Source organism: Mastigoproctus giganteus, chromosome 7 (genome assembly GCF_048544385.1).
Source record: "Mastigoproctus giganteus isolate SK-2022 chromosome 7, ASM4854438v1, whole genome shotgun sequence".
NCBI lineage: Eukaryota > Metazoa > Arthropoda > Arachnida > Uropygi > Thelyphonidae > Mastigoproctus > Mastigoproctus giganteus.
Genome location: NC_143581.1, coordinates 86,449,508 through 86,470,003, shown reverse-complemented (window position 1 = coordinate 86,470,003; position 20,496 = coordinate 86,449,508). Strand labels below are relative to the sequence as shown.

The 20,496-nt window shown below is 37.0% G+C and overlaps 1 protein-coding gene across 1 annotated transcript in view; it reads right to left on the bottom strand.

Annotated features, from left to right (window-relative positions):
- Nucleotides 1–233: 233 nt before the first annotated feature.
- The window catches only part of LOC150083044 (guanine nucleotide-binding protein subunit gamma-e-like), a 79,904-nt gene continuing 59,641 nt past the window's right edge, over nt 234–20,496 (bottom strand). The window contains exon 2 of the mRNA XM_090377753.1: nt 234–2,444. Within this exon, the coding sequence (XP_090233879.1) occupies nt 2,339–2,444 (106 nt within the window). The 3' untranslated portion in view covers nt 234–2,338. The remainder of the gene's footprint in view (nt 2,445–20,496) is intronic.

Sequence of the window (20,496 nt, the reverse complement as noted above, 5' to 3'; positions counted from 1 at the left end):
TCCGAAAGTTCTATAATGACTCGCTCCCCTTCTATTATTAATTCTTCCTAGAAACACATTTAATTAATATATCCAGTAAGCCCAACAAAATTTTCTCCCAATTTAGTAGCGTTTGGCTTCAGCTGTTACCATTCTGTATTTACATTGTACTTAATGCTGTGCAGTGTAAATCTGTGCGTTTAGCTTAGTTTCAGCATGTGCGTGTGAATGGGTGGAAAGAAAGCACACCTATCTTTCAACGATTGTCAAGAGCTTTATTTCAATCGTTGCAAGGTTCAAGGAGACACCAGACACAACTACAAACACAATGGCCAAGTAAACTAGTCGTAAAGAAGTCACTTGCGCGTATAAATAGCGACGACGGCAACAGGGAGCATACGGAGAAAAATACAGCTGATTGGACTTTGCGGACTGAACATCAAAGGACTAAAATGTTGCTGTCTGCCGTAGTTTACCTTCCGGCTCGAGCTCTCGACATAACGACGACTTGTGTGGAGGCGTCAGAAGTGGGAGAAAACTGTCTTTCGTTGTAAATGTTTTATTTTCTTTCTTTCGGCTTTTCTTTCGTATATCTACTCAAGCGCACACAATCCTTTGATTCTTAAGCGTAACTCCAGAATGGACCAACTCTAGACATTTTGGAAGTGATGATTTCGCTGAAGAAATATTCACACTCGCGACTATTTGGCTCAAGGGAATTTTCTTGAAAAGAATATTGTGCGAATTGCTTTGACTTCTTCATAGGCATTGATTGACTTTTAACCTTTAATTACCTTAATTCTTAAATTATTCTCAGTCGTGATGATATTGAAGGAAATTATAAAACAATAATGGATCTACGTGCTGCGTCTCGCAATCAATTTATTCATTTTTCATTAATTTTAAGATCTAAATCATTTTTTGTTCAATTTACCAACAGTAAGTTGATAATGAACTACAAACACGCCATTAAGTTATAAATTTAAAGTTTAAACCTCCTCAGAAATGAATAAATGCTTTAGATTCATAAGAATTACTGCCAAATTAACTTTGCATAGAAATAAATGTAGAATAGTGACTTCTATTTCATAAAAATATATCCTATGAAAGTAAAATGTTAAGAAATCACTCGACGTTTGGTAAAATAGGTAATGACAGTTTAACGAATGGAACGTTAAAAGTTACCACATTTGTTCATAATTTATCACAGTGTTGGAAGTCTACTGCAGACTTCTGGAGTTGAAGTAATTATTATGCATTCACTAAACGTACTTCAAATGAAAAACTTAACCCACAAATGAATAGTGATTACGTCATCCTGGAATTTGAACCGCGGCTCAACTCCTGCCTAACTTCCATTCAGCTACTCAAATCCAAGTTTCTGCCCAGCTGGTATATTTCCAAACATGCATTGTTTTCATTAGAATACTTGGATTCTACTTTTTAATGTTTGTAAATGGAAACGAATTTGCCAATTTTTCTGAAATTCGTTCTTAAATTATCAGTGTCGTTCGCACTGTTTACTGTTTTGTTTTTCTTTTAGTAAGGCCATGTTGATCGTTTTTAGTGAGTAATGCTGGAAGACACTGTCTCTTCACATTGCACTCAAGGTAAACTCCGGTGGACATAGGTGAAACCTAAAAATCGAACCGATAATATTACTGTACACATCTCAATAATTTAGGGCGCCACCACACACACACACACACACACACATACATACATACTCGCGCTCTTACACACACGCAAGCACGTACACACAAGCACAACTAACATATACACACGCATTTCTACCGACCCTTACACACTAGTTTTGAAAAGAACGGGGGGTGGTGAGATGAGGAGCCAAGCCATAGCTATTTAGGGATTTTCTGAAAGACCTCGGTAGGAAATATCTTCGCTTTCTGAATATAATCGTTCGAAAAATTGTAGACACGGAGAATTTTGCAGTGACTTCAACAGAAGACAATGAGATATGAAGTGGTGCTTGCATATATAGAGAGATAGAGATTGAGTTCTAAAGGTCCAGTATACAGACACGTTTTAAGGAAATGGGGGAAGGGGTGATTCTCCCACGAGGCTCGGGATCCAATTCCTTCTGCGAAAACAGCCCGAAAGAACACATCTCTGCGTCGACTTCGTAAAAGAAAGCGTGCTTCATCCGGGACACGGTCCTCGCTCGTGACACTAGTTGGTCTGTTTTGACAGGATCGTTCAGTTTTAGCTTGGCTTCTCTCACGTGCACACACACAAAGGGTCACTCGTCTGGACAGCGAATGACCGGAGCCTCGGTCGTTTCTGTAACACCCCCTTCATTTGTCCCGCTAACGTCCCAGCCAGGCAGAAGTGATATGAAGAACTACATGATCAGACACTTCCCTTTCTCGGCCCAAGGGTTGTTCTTTTTATCCGGGGCATGGATCAGAGGGTCGGTACGCTCGTTTTCTTCGATGTAATCACGTAGCCTAAAAGAAACAAACGGGAAAGGAAATTTTAATTACTAATAAGTATTAAAAACATTAATATTTAAATAAATATTAATTTTTACATGTTTGTCAACTTCTAAAATTAATAAGGGCCTACTTTTTTTTTTATTACAAATTTTAGTAGTGTGTTTAAAAGTCAAACTGATGCACAGTCTTAGTTTGACAATAATGGAGTGAGAAGCTCGTTTATTGGTCTGATGACATGACAAGGGTCTAGAAACGTCAACATTGTATCAAATTTAGTCTAATTGGGTAATAAGCATTCAATAAGCTAACTTTGATTTATTCACGTTGTATAACTGTGTAAAATGCAGTCTTACAAATATTGAGTTTTAGAGGTTATCGGAAATTTTGTAATTTGGGAATAATTTAATCTTGGATATGGAAAGGAATTTTGCTATTTAAGAGAAGCATACATGGGAAGAATACTAGATTTAGAAAATGAGCGATTACAGATGTGCAAACTGAATAGCAATCAAATGGAAGAGAAAGTAACATATAAATGTAGATCCGTGAGAGAAAAAGGGGTGAAGTGACAGAAAACAAAGGACAGCAATAGGTCGGTGAAATGCAGGTGATTAAGACGCGTCTGATCTATGCGGCATCTGGACATAAGTCCCGATGGGCTAGCGTTTGGGTCGAAAAAGACCAGGTCACTGTGGCGACTTTTTGGTAAGTTGTCAACATTTTCGCAAATGTGAAAAGACGAAAATGGCTATTCTGGGAGACGATGGCAGACATGAAAAGATTGTGCTACCCTGAGAACTAAATAAGGAAATTATGGAACAAGGCTTGGAAACGGAGCAACATAATTATTGTAAATTCTTTAACGAATAGAAATGTCGGACGATTAGGTGAATTCCTGTGATAGGTAGAGAGGATGGGGAAGGAGGTGCAAAGAGTGAAGAAAAAGTTGGGGTCGTCAGGGTGAAGGAAGACAGAGGGTGAAAAAAAGATAGTGGCAAGTGTAGGAGGGAGTGTGGCTAAAGGGGGATGGCAGAGACAGAGTGAGAAAGGTAAGTCGGGCAGTTCAGAAATGTAGGGAGTGCCAAAAAAAGGACCCTAGACAGAAAGGGGGAAAATAGTTAAGAGTAGAAATGTAACGGGAAGGCTAAATATGATAAGCAAAGGGTTATGAAAGACAGTTAAGTGAACCAGGAAAGGTAACGACCCCTTGGAGAAAGATGCATCTGAATGATTCGTAGTAAAGGAGGGGTTGTGTATTCAAGGCAGGAGAAAGGACGCCAGACCCATGCAGCCAAGAGTTCCGGAAAATTATCTGAAGCAGATTCAGGAGAAAGCAGATGATGGAAAGCCTTAGAAGATAGTATGGAGAGCCTAAGATGGAAGCTCGAAACCTGTCTGGAGAAGAAGAGAAAAAGATAGAAGTAGATGAGCGATATGATAAGTACACTTAGTTAACAAGGACTGTTAGTGAAATAGTAGGGTAATTAATGAAAAGGGGGTAGCACTAGAAAGTAAAGTGAAAGACAAATTATCTCTGAGGTAGATATACTAACAGAGTTTATTATGTTAAAAAAAGGGTTAGTGTATAATGCAAGGGAAACCAAGGAATGAGTAATAGATTAAATTGATATAAATAGATATAATGTGTTAGAAGGGTAGTAAAGTGTATAAAGCGGGATTCTGAATATGGTTTAATGATAAATATTTGAGTTATATGAGCAACTCTAAATATAGTGTTTTAATTGATGAAGATTTGTTGGTTTATCCGAATGACTAATAACAAGTAGGGACTTTAGGATACTGAGGATTGGTTAACAAGTATATTGTAACAGTGTGGTGAGAACAAAGAGCTGAATGATGAATGTAGCATATTTGAATTGTTAATATGTGAAATAGAATTGTGTCCAGGAGTAAACGAAATAAGTATAGTGAATGTACAAGTGTTTAGAAGTTAGTTAGGGCAAGAAGAATGAATCAGGTGTTTTCATATAATGGTCAACTCAGATTAACTAGTAAATGGAAACTGTAATTGGAATAATATGTGCAAGGTATCTCTGAGTCGACATTGTATATTAGGACTGTATGCTTTTTAATTCAATTGTATATTATGTTGTATATGTGTATGTAATAAATTTCATGCTTTGTTTTCACTTTGAGTCCTGTTATTCTAAGTAACACACGCCTTGCTTGCCTAATTAAGAGTTTGCTCTCACAATTTAGTGAGAGAATCCTGGTCTCTGATTAAGGGGAATCAAAAGAAATTACCCTCAAGATCTTGAGAATCTTCTGTGATATATACAGAGTATAGCAGTCAGGTAACAAAAAGGTGGGGCCTTGAGGTGTGAGGGCACCTAAGAAAATCTAAATAAGGGTAGAAATCTTGTGTGAGATATAAGTAAATAAAAAGAGATAAATAATAAGATAAAGTAAGTAAAATAACCCCCCCACAACTGTTTTATTGCATAATTAATCTATGGAAAATCATCTCTTATTGTTCTTCCCAAATTGCATCAGTCAATTAAATTATTCTTAATGACATTTGTGCATTTAAGAAAATAAATCAGTTATAAGTCAGATATTGATTTATTGCATTTTTTCCCATTGATGTTCACTTTTATTTTATTACGCTTTGCAAATATTTTTGAACCTACCTAATAAGGCTAAGTAGAATTCTTTGTAGTTTTTGTAGAATTCATATTGATGCATTCAGTAATTGGTGAAAAGCTGAACATGGTCCAAGTTCAACCTTATCCCAAGTGACTGTGTATAGTTCTATGTGTTCAGTTAGAGCAGAAAAGTCTCCATGATCAAAATTGAACATAGGTAAGGCATACGAATTTTGATTTGATTTCCATCTCCTCCGTTGAATAACCCTGCATTCCTATAGTGAGCGTGTGTGTGGGGGGGGGGGGGTAGGGATCCTAATTGGGACATAATTTCGGTGTCGCATAATCTGCGAAAGAACTGTATTAAATTCATTTTTATGAAAATCCAAAGCACGAGAGGTATTAGAACCTGTAGTACCGTGCATAAATTGAAGGTTGAGAAGATGAAAGAAGATATTTGTTGACATCAGACTTGAATTTCTGTCGATTGTAATGTTCAGGAAATACGTGTGAAGAGAGGTTGTTCCAGAAAACGGAAACGAAGAAATAAATGAGGAAGAAGAAATTAGTACATTCAAGGAGAGGGAAAAAAAAACAGAATCTTAATCGTACATAATCTGTTCTATATTTAACCTCAGAGGCTATAAGTTCTAGCACTCAGCAGAATGCTTAAAATATATATATAATAGTAATTTACTGTTTATGACCGCACTGTGTATAATGTTACATGCTGTATTAAACACTTTCTGTGATTGCAGTATTTGAGATGTAATATTCTTTTAGTCACTTTGTAAGGAATTATGAATACTGTGTAAATTAAAATGCCTGTACATAGCAGTACATCAAATCGTGCCTGAAATTTTAATATTCAAAAATCGATGTAACCCAAAGTGACGGATTAAGAAATAATTTAATATTCAAAGGAGAGAGGATCACTGAATGCTCTCTCCATGAAATGTCTCTGTCAGTACATGATAATAATAATAAATGGACGCCATTACTACTGGCCCAAACCACCTCCGAATACAGCAGTGTTGCCAGTTCAGTAATGACATTAGTTTTGGTTCCAACTTCGAGGAATGTACAGAACAGTGATAGCAGCTGCCGCTGATTGAAGAGAGCCTTTCGACCTTCTTGAACCTCACGTCATCCATATTTTCAGGACTTGATATCCTTGTAGTAAACACAGTTGACAATCATTCCTTTCTGCAAGCGAGATCAAGTCAGCCAGAGAAAGAGCCGACGACAGAAAGGCAGTTTGCACTTTTCAGTTCAAGGTGCTGACTATCTGCCCTCTAATTAACCTTTCCGTTGTAAAGGTTGATATGAACCGCATGCCATGAGTTTTTATTATAAAACAACCTCTCTTTTTGTGTGCGCGCGCACGGTGCTTTGCTGAGAATTTTTCACCTGAGCTGTTTTCTCACGACGACAGTCTGTCTATTGATTATGCATTAGCGAGATTGGTTTTATTAACAGAACTCCCGACTAGATTCCCTGTTTTAACATACTCCTAACGCATTTTATAATGACACTGTTATAAGTCCCCGCTTAGTAAAATAAATTAAATTCACCCGTGACTCAAATTCCTGATTGCTTTGGTCAGTTTTGTTCTGTGTTATTTGTAATAATCTCCAATCAGACATTTTACAGTCTGTCTTGAATGTTTTATTCAGAACCGGTTTTTTTAAATAACCCCCAGTTCGAACCAGAACTGTATAAGGTAAGAAAAATCCAATGAACACAGTGAAACTTGGATTTTAATTCCACAATTCTTCCTCATGTTTTATGAGGAACGACAATCCCCAACGTTAAATTTTAAGTGTTAAAAATGCTGAATTTTACTTGAAATTATCTTGTTTGTTTCGATAAAAATATGATCACAAAAGCGTTATTTTTTTTACCGTAGCAGACTTCATTTGATAATTAATTTTTGTGACGTCAAATACGCATTCATACTTTATTTTTAGAGTGACAAAGAAGAATAAGCGTCATCTGTCAGTTTTTGATTGTTTAATGAAACAGCATTTTATAAAGAAATGTTGTAGCTTTGTGGTTGGTGCCTCAAATATATCTTTGAGGCACCAAACACGAAGTAATGTACTCATCACGATAGTATAATGATATCGGTAGTATAGCCGATAATCTTTCTCCTATCCAGGGTAATTCATGTTCGTTTACATTATCTACAATTAACAAAGATAATTAAGATATTTTGTAGCGCTTACTTTCACCATGGCTACACTGATAGTCTGGAATTTGACTCAATTTAAACGCATTCCGTTTCATTATTGAAAAGCACATTAGTTATTTTTGTATCATACTAGGATTCAAATTCCGCAGATGATTACATGCGATTTACGAAAGTAATTAGTGCGTGTAAACAAAAGCACGTGAACACTCCAGAAAGATTACTGGTGGTGAGGATTCGAATTGAGCCAGTCGTGCTGCAAAAACCTTTACTGCGCCAAGGTACCCTTAATCCATTATTCAAATAGGACACCAATATACTATATTTCGCCCTTGGTACCGTTATTCCTATAGTCTATTTGGGTAACACGTGAAAATCGTGCACTGTTTGTTTGCAACTACTATGCCCTTTCTTTCATTCAAACAATTCATATTGGAATTGTTTCAATGCCTTTCAGCCTGAAGCACTTGTGCTCGACCAGATCTCTCTCTCTCTCAATTCTTATCAGATAACATCCTCTGGTACTCAGAGTTAGGAAAGTGTTAAGTAGCGTAATCATCTAAGAGTAGACCACGCATATTGTTAGACTTTAATTCTGGAGAGCCTGACAAAAGCTTCTCCACGGTTATCTTATCTGAACAGTCTGCCTTGCAGTTTGGCAGTGACAAAGGAACTCATTATAAGATCTCCCGAAGCTGTGCAACGTCAACAAAAGATGTTGACGTTATTAAGGTACAAAGAAGAAGCTAACCCTTGCTGTTCACGAAGTTTTCCAGTTATTTGCGGGGGTTGTGTCGCTAAATAAGTAAATACGACACCGGAGATCGATCGCTGGAGCTGAGGTCGTTGCAAATATATTGCAATTATCTTGCTAATGATGAAAGTTTGTATCTTTTTTGCGGTTTCTCGTGTTTCTCATTTTTACTTAATTGGGTTAAAAAAAAAAAAGGATTCTCGTGAAGGTCAATGTGGTGTTGTAATTCATAAATTGCAAGAAACTTGCTTGCGTTTCAGAGGAGGAGGGGACCCAGGTTAAACAAATTGACTTTCACTTCACTTTGCTTCTTTCAATTACTTCTTTGCTAACTTTTTTGTCATTTCAACGTCTATTTCGATTAGTTAGTATTTTATGCATCCAGGGCTGCCACAAGTGGGTATGCGATGTGCGCATGGCACACATCGACACTCGGAACACTAGGGAGAGGGGGTGAATATAACTTAACTCGCCGCTGAATTTTATACGATTCAGACAGCTTTCATTTATTCCATCTTTTTTTTTTTCGGTGATTGTAGAGGAATGTAATAGGTTAATTAATATAAGTAGCGTAATTTCATCGTTACATTTCAGGCGCTTTAGCAAATAGCAATAATTTAAGATTTTAACAAAAAAAAAAAAAAGGAAAAACGAGTTTTATGATTGAACCGAGAAAATTTCGTTTCTGCGAATCCGTCATGTTGCCCTTTCATTTCTGCAATTAGCTCGCGACAATGAATGTAATATCCAATACAACACGTGGTTAGCCTATGTGCTGTGTATGGAAAAAAAATAATTGTCGGATATCTATTGGTCCGATTTTAATCAAATGTTTGGAGACTCGACAAATTATTCTAAAAGGGCCAAATATAATATTTCATGGAAATCAATCTGCTGAGTGTGCATTTATTACATGCGGACGGACATGGTAACGGCAGTGGGCGCTTTACGCATAAAAAAAAAAGCGGCACTTGCTTCTGAGATGGGCAGGAGAATATCAACTTGCAGTATCCGCATAAACATGATATTGAGTCAAAAAGGAATAAATATCCACGAGCGTTGCATGGTTTTTCAAACTAACAAAAAAAAAAAAAAAAAAAAAAAAAAAATTGCACACAATTTACTGACATTAAGCACACGGAGTCCTCATACTTAGTTGCTTTTGGCTCTCAATCAATCAACCGCTATAGGCTCATACATTTCTGTGGCCCTCATTCAAAAAAAGGTTGGAGCACAATTGTCATATACCATTATTATATACTGTATGTATTAACAGAAATTTTATTGAGAGCATGGTCATTGGTTAATCAGAAATTTATAAGAATAATTTAACAGTATCTCTTGAAGATTTTTAAACACATATATTACTATCATTAATTTCATTATCTGATAAAAGGTGTCGTTCCCTCTTACCCCCTCCCGAACTCGATTATCTTGAGTTCTTCCCCTCCCCCTTTCTTGGGGCATTGGAATCTAAAGCTTTTCGTCTTATTGCAGATCGCACATTCATCGCTAGTAAAATTAGTTTGGACTCTTTCAGAATTCGAAGACCTGACTTCAGACCTAAAGCAAACAGAATACCATTAGTATTTAGGCATGCATAACTCTTCTTAGGGATGTGTTAGGGAAAGAAACCTGCAGGGCTTTTAAGAATTCAAATTTGGTTAGAAAACATCTCTTATAGGTGAGCTTTTTTTTTTTTTTTTTTTTAACCCGTCTGCATACTTGCATTTATTGGAATTCATAGAATGTTCTGTCATTCTCTTTAATAAAATTCCTTGTTCCTGTAGCATACATTGCATGTGAAGCCGAGAAAAAATAAATAAATATAAGAATGAAAACACAAGTGAAATATTGGTAATGAATGTTGAAATGGTTCTAAAAACGTGGCCTATATTTAAGATGTTCATATTTTTCTGTCTCGCGACATTTCTCTTGTGACTTTTGCAACATTTGCACAGAGTAGCAGCAATTTACTCGCAATCAATAGGGAATTTATCCAAAGGCACTACCTCCTACGATGTTATGCGAGTTTCTCGGCGAACTTTTATGAGGTTCTTTCGTGCTTGCGTCATATGTTTCCGCCCCCCTAATATAAAATGAAAAAATAAAAATATAAACTTGAAATTGAGGGACTCTCACACTGTAAATTAGGAGTTAAATCGGAACTTTACATGTAGAAAGATGGACTGGAAGATACGCGCAGCATCAATCTTTCATCAGAGGAGGGGAGGTGGAGCAGAGAAAGAGAGCTAGATAGTCTCCATCACACATCAAGAAAGGGCACATTATCATTTATCATCCCTATCCAAGGAAGTCCGTAATCAGTACCACAGAAATAAATGCAGCGACATATTTTAAAGCGATGTTCACTCTCGCAGAGGGATGAGGAGGCTGACAGCCACCAAGGTAAATCGAATCGAGTACCATTAGCGTCATCTTGGCCGGTGATCTGTAGTGCAGAATACAGGAAACTTAAAACCTTGTACACTCTATAAAAAGAGAGAAATATATATTCTTGATGATGATGACTCGCCGAAAAAAAATAAAGATAAAAAAATTCCAGCTTTCGTATCACATGGAGAACAGAATAGCAAGATTTAAAATGAGATTTCAGAAGTTAATTCAGTTGTAGAGACTGGTAATTCCTGGATAACCTTTTTCTGTTTATAATTTCCAGCGAGTTGCAAGCAAAATATAATAGGGAATTATTTCTGCTTCGCTAAAGTAAACTCACCGCCTCTATCACAAGTATCTCTTTTCATTTCTCTTAACTTAATTTGTACTTTTAGTTAAAGAAAAAAAAAACATCTTCGCCATAGCGAATTCACTCTGCTTATGTTTTAAAGATCGCTTTATGTACTTCAATTAAATTAACTGTAATAAGAGCTTCCATTTTAATGAATTCGTTCTCTCGGAAACTTTTAAATTATAATCGCATGTTTATATGATAATTACTAATCATTTTTGCTTATTAGCCTATTAATATGTCTGAAGTATGCATTTAAGGGATTCATTTTATTACCGAGATCTTTTCTTCTGTTACAGTTAAAATAGTTGTACTTCTACGATAGATGTCGTGCTCTCTTTCATCTTCTCTAGATTACTTTTCAAAACGAGAAACTGTTCATATAATTACAGACCTTCCAGAGCTTAAACTAATTAGTAAAAAAATATCATCCCACATATACTCTGATAAATATATTCAATTATCCATTTATATAACACAAATTAAGTTAATTTTCCACATATGCGGAGTATCTTGAGTATTTAGTGATAGAAAGAGTTAATTAGAAATTTTCTCAAAGACGCATCTTAGGAATAATTCAAAAGAAAGCTGGTATTACGTTACATTACAGGTGTGTTTGATTATCAGATAACGCATCTCAAGGTTAAAACTTACACGCTCTACCCTTGAGTTCTGTTAAACTCTCAAGAAGTGTTTGGATCTAAAACCTACCCAGGGAATAACAAAATATGCCGTTAAAATTTGATGTAGATCAAACTTTCTTCTCTAGTTATTCCAGAAACTACTCATTTATATATATGTAATACCCTACCCTACAAAAAAGTGCTCCGAACCCTCTTCCAATGAACAAACAAGGCGACTTTGCTATAAGATCAAAACACATTCAACTGCAATGCTACTTATAATTTTTAACTTCATTTTGCACTTCTAGTACAAAATGAATTTAACTCAGGTAAGACAAAGTGGACTAGACCTTTTACAGGGTTTTGTTTTCTTGCTCAATAAACGAACCAGAATTGGTGAGCATTTTTCTCAGGTGTTAGAGGTTTATCCTGGTTTGAGGTCACTGGCTAAATAATGATTGGTACGGAATTGGAGTGGAGTTAAGCGAGTTGGAGAAGGGAGTTCCTTGGGTAATTTATATGTGGCTGATAACTCTCGATGAACAGCGTCTCTGCCATGGACAGATCTGTTATATGGGCGGATGAAATTATCAGACAAATAAGTATCTCTCATCTGAGTTCTGTTTTAATGCTTAAGTGTTTTCCCCTTACTTTTATGTATAAAAAGTTCAAGGGACTTTCTTTGAAATTGTTCGTTTTGCTGGTGAACTCTTTGGCTGAACCTTTTTATTCTTCAAAAATCTCCACATTTTTTATCTTGTTTTTTTTTATTTTCATTGTTTGCGTCCAGGACATCAAAGATGTTGCTGTGCTCACTCCAAGTAATTGGCTTGAATCGAAAAGAAGCTGCTCATTTACTCGTAGTAGATGTTGCTGTGCTCACCAATAAATATTGGTGAAGCAGCCATTACGTCATCTTAAATTGTATTTTGCTGAACTGGCAATAGAGTGAATATTTCTCGGTACTAAAGACTTTAATCAAAAATTGCACACTTCATTTCAGCATCTTTCGTAGTTCCACTTGAATGTACTCTGGCGTTTGGCATTTCTATAAAATGCAGTCATAAAATAGGTAAAACAGCAATCAATAGTAGTTATATAATTCTACTATCATAGTTAAAAGACATATACAAGGAAATGTACAAAAACACACCATTTCCCCAGTCATTACAATGTGTTATAACGTTCTAAAAATTCCCTTCCATTTTTCCTAAAAACAATAGTCGAACTGCAAAATATCCGTAGTAACCTTTTTGCCAGTTGATATCCACGAATGGGCGGACAGCAACTCGTGATAGAGTAAATATGTCATAAACTTGTTCCTGGAGTGTATATAAATGATATAAAAGATAGTGTTGCGCTTTTATGACAAGTTGCGCTCATAAAATCTTTTAAACTGCGTTTCTCCTAAAGAATGGCAGACTCCATCAATTCCGCAGGGTATGGCGGATTGAACCGTACACAGGGTATATAAGGTTGGGCAAACAACAATTTTACATAAGCCCGTGTTTTAATATTCATAAGGAGAATGCACTGCGAACTCTTCTCTGTCGTATGAATTAAATATCAGATAGATTCTGCGGCACATTCACTACACCATGAAAGGCTAAAGTGGCCAAACGTTGAAGGAAGAAAAAAAAAAAAAAAGCTTGTATTTTAGTTTAGTTTCAGAGAATTCCTATAAAAGTTCAACAGCTTATCTATTCTGTCACGAATCCGATTATGCTGAAGTTTCTTACTGAAAATTTGGAACGATATACCAGTTAAATACTAAATGCTCGATATCTTTTCACAAACCGGAAGTGTAAGATTTACTTTCCATAATGCACAAGCGCAGGCTTTCGGTAAGCATATTGTAAAGTGCATTACAATACTCAGTACAGTACTTTAAAAAATATTATTACATTAGTATTGAGAAACAGGTGTTAGTAGATGATAAAATGCGCAAAATACAACTGTTACAAAAAATAATCTGCGAATTATTGTAATACGAAACAGTAAAACAAAACATGTAAATTTAAGAAGACGTAGTTTATCGTATATGTTCTTATTTATTTTCCCCTGACACTTATACAGTTCCCGTGTCACGTCTCATGAGATAGATCCTTAATTCTTCCAGTTATCGAAGAAATATTGGGCCATTTATCTCCTTAATCGAAAAGCGTACTTGTGCCGAAATGTAATAAGTCTTTCGGCTTTCTCTTCTTAGGGCTTATTTCACTATTGGAAGGCTGTTACTGCACTCTCGTATTTCTTTTCTCTTCTCCTTCACGTATGCGCGAGCGACACACACACACACACACAGGAATACGCTGCTAATTTAAAGCCCTGTGAAGATAAGTGACAATTTTCTATGGTAGAAAGAATCTGCAGACAAACAGCATTAAATGAGAGTACAGCAGAAAAATGGAACTGTAATAAGAATGAAGATGAAGAAATAATGACAGAGCAGAAAGTTTGAATGTATTAAGGCAGACAGTGAATGACATTATGGGATGAAGAAATTGAGTTTAAAGAAAAGCGATGTATGAATATGTCTTTCGCATGTAGAAACCATAATCACCAACGTTTCTTGTAGTTTATTTCCATGCCAGTAAAGCTAACAATCAAACTTAAAAAAAAAAAATAAATAAAAAATAAATATATATATATACAGGGTGTCTCAAAAATATTGGTACAAACGTTTAGGGGAGGTAGGTAACATCTAAAGGAATGTGAATCGCGTAGGAACCCATAACCGGAAACGTCACGGGAAAGTAGTAGTAGTAGAGGCACAAGAAGCACAAATGACACAAGACAGTAATTAGGGGCAAACATTTATTTGACATAATATTAACAATGGAGTACGAGATGGATGCATTTCATGATGTTACAACAGATGCTCGAAGGTTCCACCATGAGACGCGATGCATGCGTGACACCGACGCAGCATGGATTGGCGGACACGGTCGAACACACCCACCTGGAGTTTCTTTGACAGTAGCAGCAGCGCAGACGAGATCCATTTCCGTCTCCACAGGCGATTCATACACGATAGATTTGAGGGCCCCCACAGAAAGAAATCAAGGCTCGATAAATCAGGGGGGGACCAGGCAACGGGTCCACCACAGACAATCCATCGATGCCCAAAACGCCTGTTCAAATGGTTACGAACACACCTTCCATAATGGGCAGGCGCCCCGTCATGTTGAAACCAAATGTTGCGTCTCACATTTGCTGGAACATCGTCAAGTAACCCTGGTAGAACTTGTTCAAGAAAGATCCGATATTTAGCGGAGTTCATGCGGGATGGTAACAGGTATGGGCTGACTAAGCAGTCACCGACCATACCTGCCCACACATTTATTGCGAAGCGATGTTGTGCCGCATGGGGTCGCACACTCTACTAATCCATACACTAGGTGCATGTCTGCCAGCTCACAGTTCGTATATCGATGCATGCTCTTCGTGTGGCAACTACTGCTTGAATGAGTAAACCAGAAATTTTCCCTCTCGCAAACTGATGAACAGCGCCGTGTACCGATTTACGGTGACGTTTCCGGTTATGGGTTCCTATGCGATTCACATTCCTTTAGATGTTACCTACCTCCCCTAAACGTTTGTACCAATATTTTTGAGACACCCTGTATATATATAGACAAAGCAGTTACTGCCTAATTGTCGTAAGTAGACCTGGTTTTCGAAAAATGAGATTTTTAAAGTGCGATCTTTCCAAGTTTTGTAATTCGGAATCATGAAAATCTGCTGTTGCGTTTTGAATGAATATCGAAATTTTTCGGAACTTGAACTCTGCGTTAATTAGAGACGCGTTCATCGACAGATTGCGGGTAAATAAATTACGAAAAATATTCAGCTGTTCATATTTATTTTTCTTATTTATTTATTTTTTTTTTCTTATCAGGTGCTTCTTATTAAAGGAGCATATTTAGATCATCCTTCGTTGACGAACAGTCGCAAAAAAAAAAAAAAAAAAAAAAACGTAGTCAAATTTCCTGCGTATTTGACTTTAAATGCGTGGAAAATTTGAAATTACAGCAAAAGTCCTTATTATGAAAACAGTTAGGTCTAATGTAAATCGGTAAATTCGAGCTGCCTACTTATTTCAAGAGAAGTTTATCTGCCGAAAAAAAAAAAAAAAAAAATTCTAGACGGGTATTAAGTTTGATTGTGCTGAAATCCCTCAGGAGAGAAGAAAAATTAATTTTCTTGGAAAACTAAATTTTTTGTTTAGCCTATAATTTTTCTCTTCTTGTACCTCGATTTAATTCTCCGGAAAGAACTTGAAATGAATATTTAGCTGTGCGTGCACGCACACAACAGTATGCGTTATCATTCTATGCGCGGTCGTGACGTTGATTAAAAATGAACACAGACAGACATACAGAGGGGAGAGAGAGAGAGTCTTCATTGCAAAACATTGCAGGTTGCCCTTCACGGCCATAAGGTCAGGGGGTTCACAGCTTCCTGAATACTTCCGGGATTCTAAAACAATTATTTACAAATGAAAACAGAAAGGTGACTATACAAAGGAGAGAACTCCTCACAACAGTTAGGTCGAATTGGGCTGGCTTAACTTCGAGATAAGAGCACAAGCTAAATCAGACAGAAACAGATGTAAAGGAACAGTTGAGTTATGGCTGATTAGTCCTACTATTGAGAAATTTTTTCCTGTATCTTCGATCAACGGCAATTTGTTTAGGAAGGATGTAGATTTGCTTGAGTGTGTACAGAGAAGAGCAACAGAACCTTCTGCAGCATCAACCTTCTGAGTCTGCTTGAGCATCTGCTGAGGGAGGAACCTGTCTGAAAGACGGAGTTGTGTTGAACGCGGGTAGATCTCGGTATTGGCCTTTAGAGCAGCAGGGTGAATCTTCCAGCCACATGTATCCGAGAATGAAGGTGTTGCGATTATGCCTGTCATCACCTTGACTGTTACTAGGAGGCGTTGGTTGTCAATTAGGGCGGGAAGCCGTGGAAACCCTAGACAGTCGGCAAGTGCGTGGTGCGAATCAGAGCTGGAAGGTTGTGCTTCCTGTTAGCCCACTTTAGGAGCCAGTATTCTGCTGCAAAGAGTGATGTCTTTATTGAAAATGCCGCTGAGGCCCAAATCCCAGCAGCCTAGAGTAAAGGTGGAAAGGTAACTGTTCTTATGTTTCTCACGGTTGTCCTTTTATCAGTTACATGTAGGAGATGTTGCTGTGCTATCCGTCGGAGTCTTGAAGCACGTGTGAGGAGCATGTCCAAGTGGAAGTTAAATCGATGTTTGGAGCCGAACACAACCCCTAGATCACGCTGGCTGGACACAATTGGATGAGTGCTGCCAACTGAAGGCTGGAGTGATGATGGATTTTTCTTCAGTGAATACACCATGAATTCGGACTCTAGTAGGATTGATCTTGAGCCCTAACTGGCAGAAGTACGATGCGACTGCAGTTAGTGTGTTGTTAATTGCCACTTTTACCAGATCTAGGTCTTGACTTGGGATATATTTCACGATAAGTGGAAATTGAGGACAACTTGGACTAACAGGCCCTTTCGTTCGGTTAACTCTGATAGAAGTTGTCTTGTAGCATTTTCACATAGCCCCTTGTATACACCCGAGAGATTAGTGATTAAAAAAGTAAGGTAAGCTAGGGATTCAGCAGATTTAATAATTTAGAGTCACTAATGGTCTGTTTATTTTTTCTTATCTCTACCCCGGGATGACCACATTGGAACAGAAGGCATTATAAGATAGATTACAAAAATGTTAAAAAAAATATATATAGTGGTATCACGTGGATGCTACAAATTACGGAAGTATTTTTGTGGTATCTATGCGGTGTCTAACTCTGTACTACTTTTTGACCACTCGGATATGGTCCTATTAGAAATTACATTTTCAGGCTGAAATACAAAATTTTCAAAATTACACAGAAATTTTACATATTTTCGAGAATTTCTAAAATTCTAATTCTATCAAACATTGATAAGCGAGCACATTTCAGAATTGCGTTTACAGCCGTGATTTGTGGTCCAATAGTTAAGCAAACCTTGTCGGAAAAGCCCATAAAACATTTATGTGTAAGGAAATGAAGTTGAATGTCTCTAATACATTATATAGTAGTTTGCTGTTCATCTTGTGTTTTATGAATAATTAAGAAAGGCAACCTCACTTTTGCTTCTTAAATTTTACAAATTTCCGGAGACAAGCGAGCCGAGTTGTCATTTGTAAAACGCACGCTGCAACATCTGCCCATGGCATCCTTTGAACTCTTTAAATCCGGCCTTCGGTAATTACTGCTATTTCAAACCAGGTGTTCTTGAAAATCGACCTCTGGTTCGTAAACTTCTTTAAATGTCAAGGAGATCAAGTAACTTCAATACTAACCACACCCAAATTCATGGCCACACCCTTTATATTATTTCTGAAAATTATCTCCATGGCATTTTCTCACTCTGAGTGAATCATGGGCCCCTAAAGGCAAGGAACCAGCTAGCTAAGCAATATATCATCATAAGAAGGATAATACATGGCCCGTTTCTTTTCAGTTCCTCTTCCATTTGATGCATCCTGGTGGATATTGCCGTTTCAGACAATCACACGCAATGAAAAGGATGACTAATCGTTGGCAACGCACTCTAATCTCGGACAGTTGCCATAAACATTCTGTTCGCTAGAAGGAGATGCGAAATTTTAATGCTCAGCGACTTGTGAGAACAGAAAAGCATCGACTCTTTCAACAATAAGGGCAAAAAAAAAAGGGAGAAAAAACTTCACATACAGACATAATGCTCTTCTACCAGTTTATTGCCTTCCGTAGACTTTGTGTCCCCTTCTGTCGTGTCAAAGATGCACACTTACTTAAAACATCCTCGCGCCAGCCAGAAATCACTTTAATATATATTTATGCCTTGAGATTATCGCTAACTTTCCCGAAAGAAGCTATGCGCGCGCTTACCTCAATAAGCTCCCTCTGGTAGTGTTTTCAAAATTTAGGAAGATAATTAAAATTATAAAATGAAACCGGAATTATCACTTTGTCTGTTATCACAGTGAGAATAGCTGGTACGTGTTAATGAACAAAAATGTCTTTACGTTGATACCGAATATCCATTTAAAAATAAGAGAATAGAATGGCAACTTAAAAATAAATACGTACTTTCTATTTATGCCTTCCCCTAAGCACTTTCAATCTTAAAATAGCATTCAGGAAGCAAATACTTGTAAATATTTACGACACACACACACTGCTTTTATTCAGAAAATGGGTTTTTTTTTGGGCAAGTTATGTGTCCTCAATAGACTGATATATTCTTATATTCAACGCTTTTATCGGATGGGTAAATGATTGTCGTCTGAAGGGCATATTTAAAATAATTCGCTTTTTCGAGGTGTTTTCAGAAACTAATAATTTTTCATTTTGTTATCGAAGACTATCTAATGACTTCAAAAATGGATAAACAGATTTAAATTTGGTCACTCTGCTTCCAGGCAAAACGAGCGTCCCAGCTAGACTTCTAGACACATCTGCCAGCTATGTGAACTAAGAATTTTAATTTACCTTTTACTAGAGCATGAGACGAATCTCCTTTGAGTGTTCAAATATTTATGCTGACACGAGGCCTAACTAGTTAGAATTAAGGTCTCAAATCTTTGCCGAATATTTGTGTTGTCTTAAAAGAAATCTACAGTTTCTTCAAACTGTGCATCTCTCCGTCTTCTATCTCTCCTGCCATTTAAGAACGTCCGCCTTGTAACTGCTTAATGCGGCATTAACTTCAAACTTCTGCTGCTGGAAGTGAGTTCGCTGATATTAGATTTCGTAGTGAAAATGGTTTCTGTCTGCGAGCTGCCTAAAGGGAACATCGAAATGTGTGGTGTAGAGGGACCCACGATGAGATAACTTTTCCTTATCTAGAAATCGGGGAAGGCAGGTAAATCCCATTCCATTTCTGAGTGTATAGAATCACCTGGTAGCCTTGAAAACACAGCTGAAAGACCTCATGCTTGACCATTCTTCTTCTCTGTTTTCTCTGAAAAATCAGAGAACTGTATCATATTAATGGTAACAGTATATACTTCTGTATTCTTTTGTCTCAACAGACAGAGCCATTCATTCTGTTTGCTCTTCGGAATGTCAATGTTTTTCTTTTTCTATCTGAAATGTATGCAATTCCATCTTCGTTTCGAATTGTGGAACTTTTCCAGAAGAATCAGATAATGATGATTAATCCGGTTAAGGCTTTCGCGCTTATGGAAACAATCTCTTTTCTTATCTCTTCTATAAATCTGTTCTGAATAAACCAGACTTGAGTATTCAGTCAGTTTCCATAAAATAGACGGGTTAGTGAATCCTGTTATCTTTATCTCTTCAAGAATATTACTCCGAGTTCCAAGTGTATTTGAAAGTATAATGCAATCTGTGCCAACTCTCTTTCAGCCTATGCTTTCTCCTTTTGGAAGTTTCATGTGGCAGAAGCAAATATTTAAGTAATCAAACTGAAATGTGCAAATAATACGTGAGCAGCTAATGTTCTGAAGATCCATCAGGGTACTGAAGTTGTTTTGGGGAGAGGGGAAAGGATTAATAATTTTGGAAGTATACCTCAAACAGATTAATTGAAAATTGCTGAAAACTAGTTGACATTCATAAGTTTAGCATTGCTTTAAAAGATTCCAGTGTGCCATTAAAGATAAAATCGATCGATGTTCAATTGCTTTGAATATTAGCAACATTGAGATAACTTTCTCCACTCCCTAAAATTTAGCATGGTAAGATGGGCACGAGTATTTCATTTTAACCTAGAACAATAAAGTCGCTTTTAATCCCAGCCTTAATTTGTGAGCAGCTCGGTGAACGCAGTCTCTTCATCTGAGTACTCTCCACTTTGCAGCTCCTCGAACAAAGGCGCTAAAGTATAATCACAGACCTCTATTTACCGAGAAGCCAGGAATTAATGAGCACACCGATAATCCCTTCACTGTACTAATCGAGTTTCTAATCTAACACAACAAAGAGACTTGAATTTAATGATCTGGCTCGCTGTAAAGAGAAAAAGATTTAAAGGCGCGATATCAGATCTTTCTGAAAATTCTGTTTTAGTATAAGGAATTTTACGACTCCTTCCAGTTTCTGTTTAGAAAGCAGAATTGCTCTC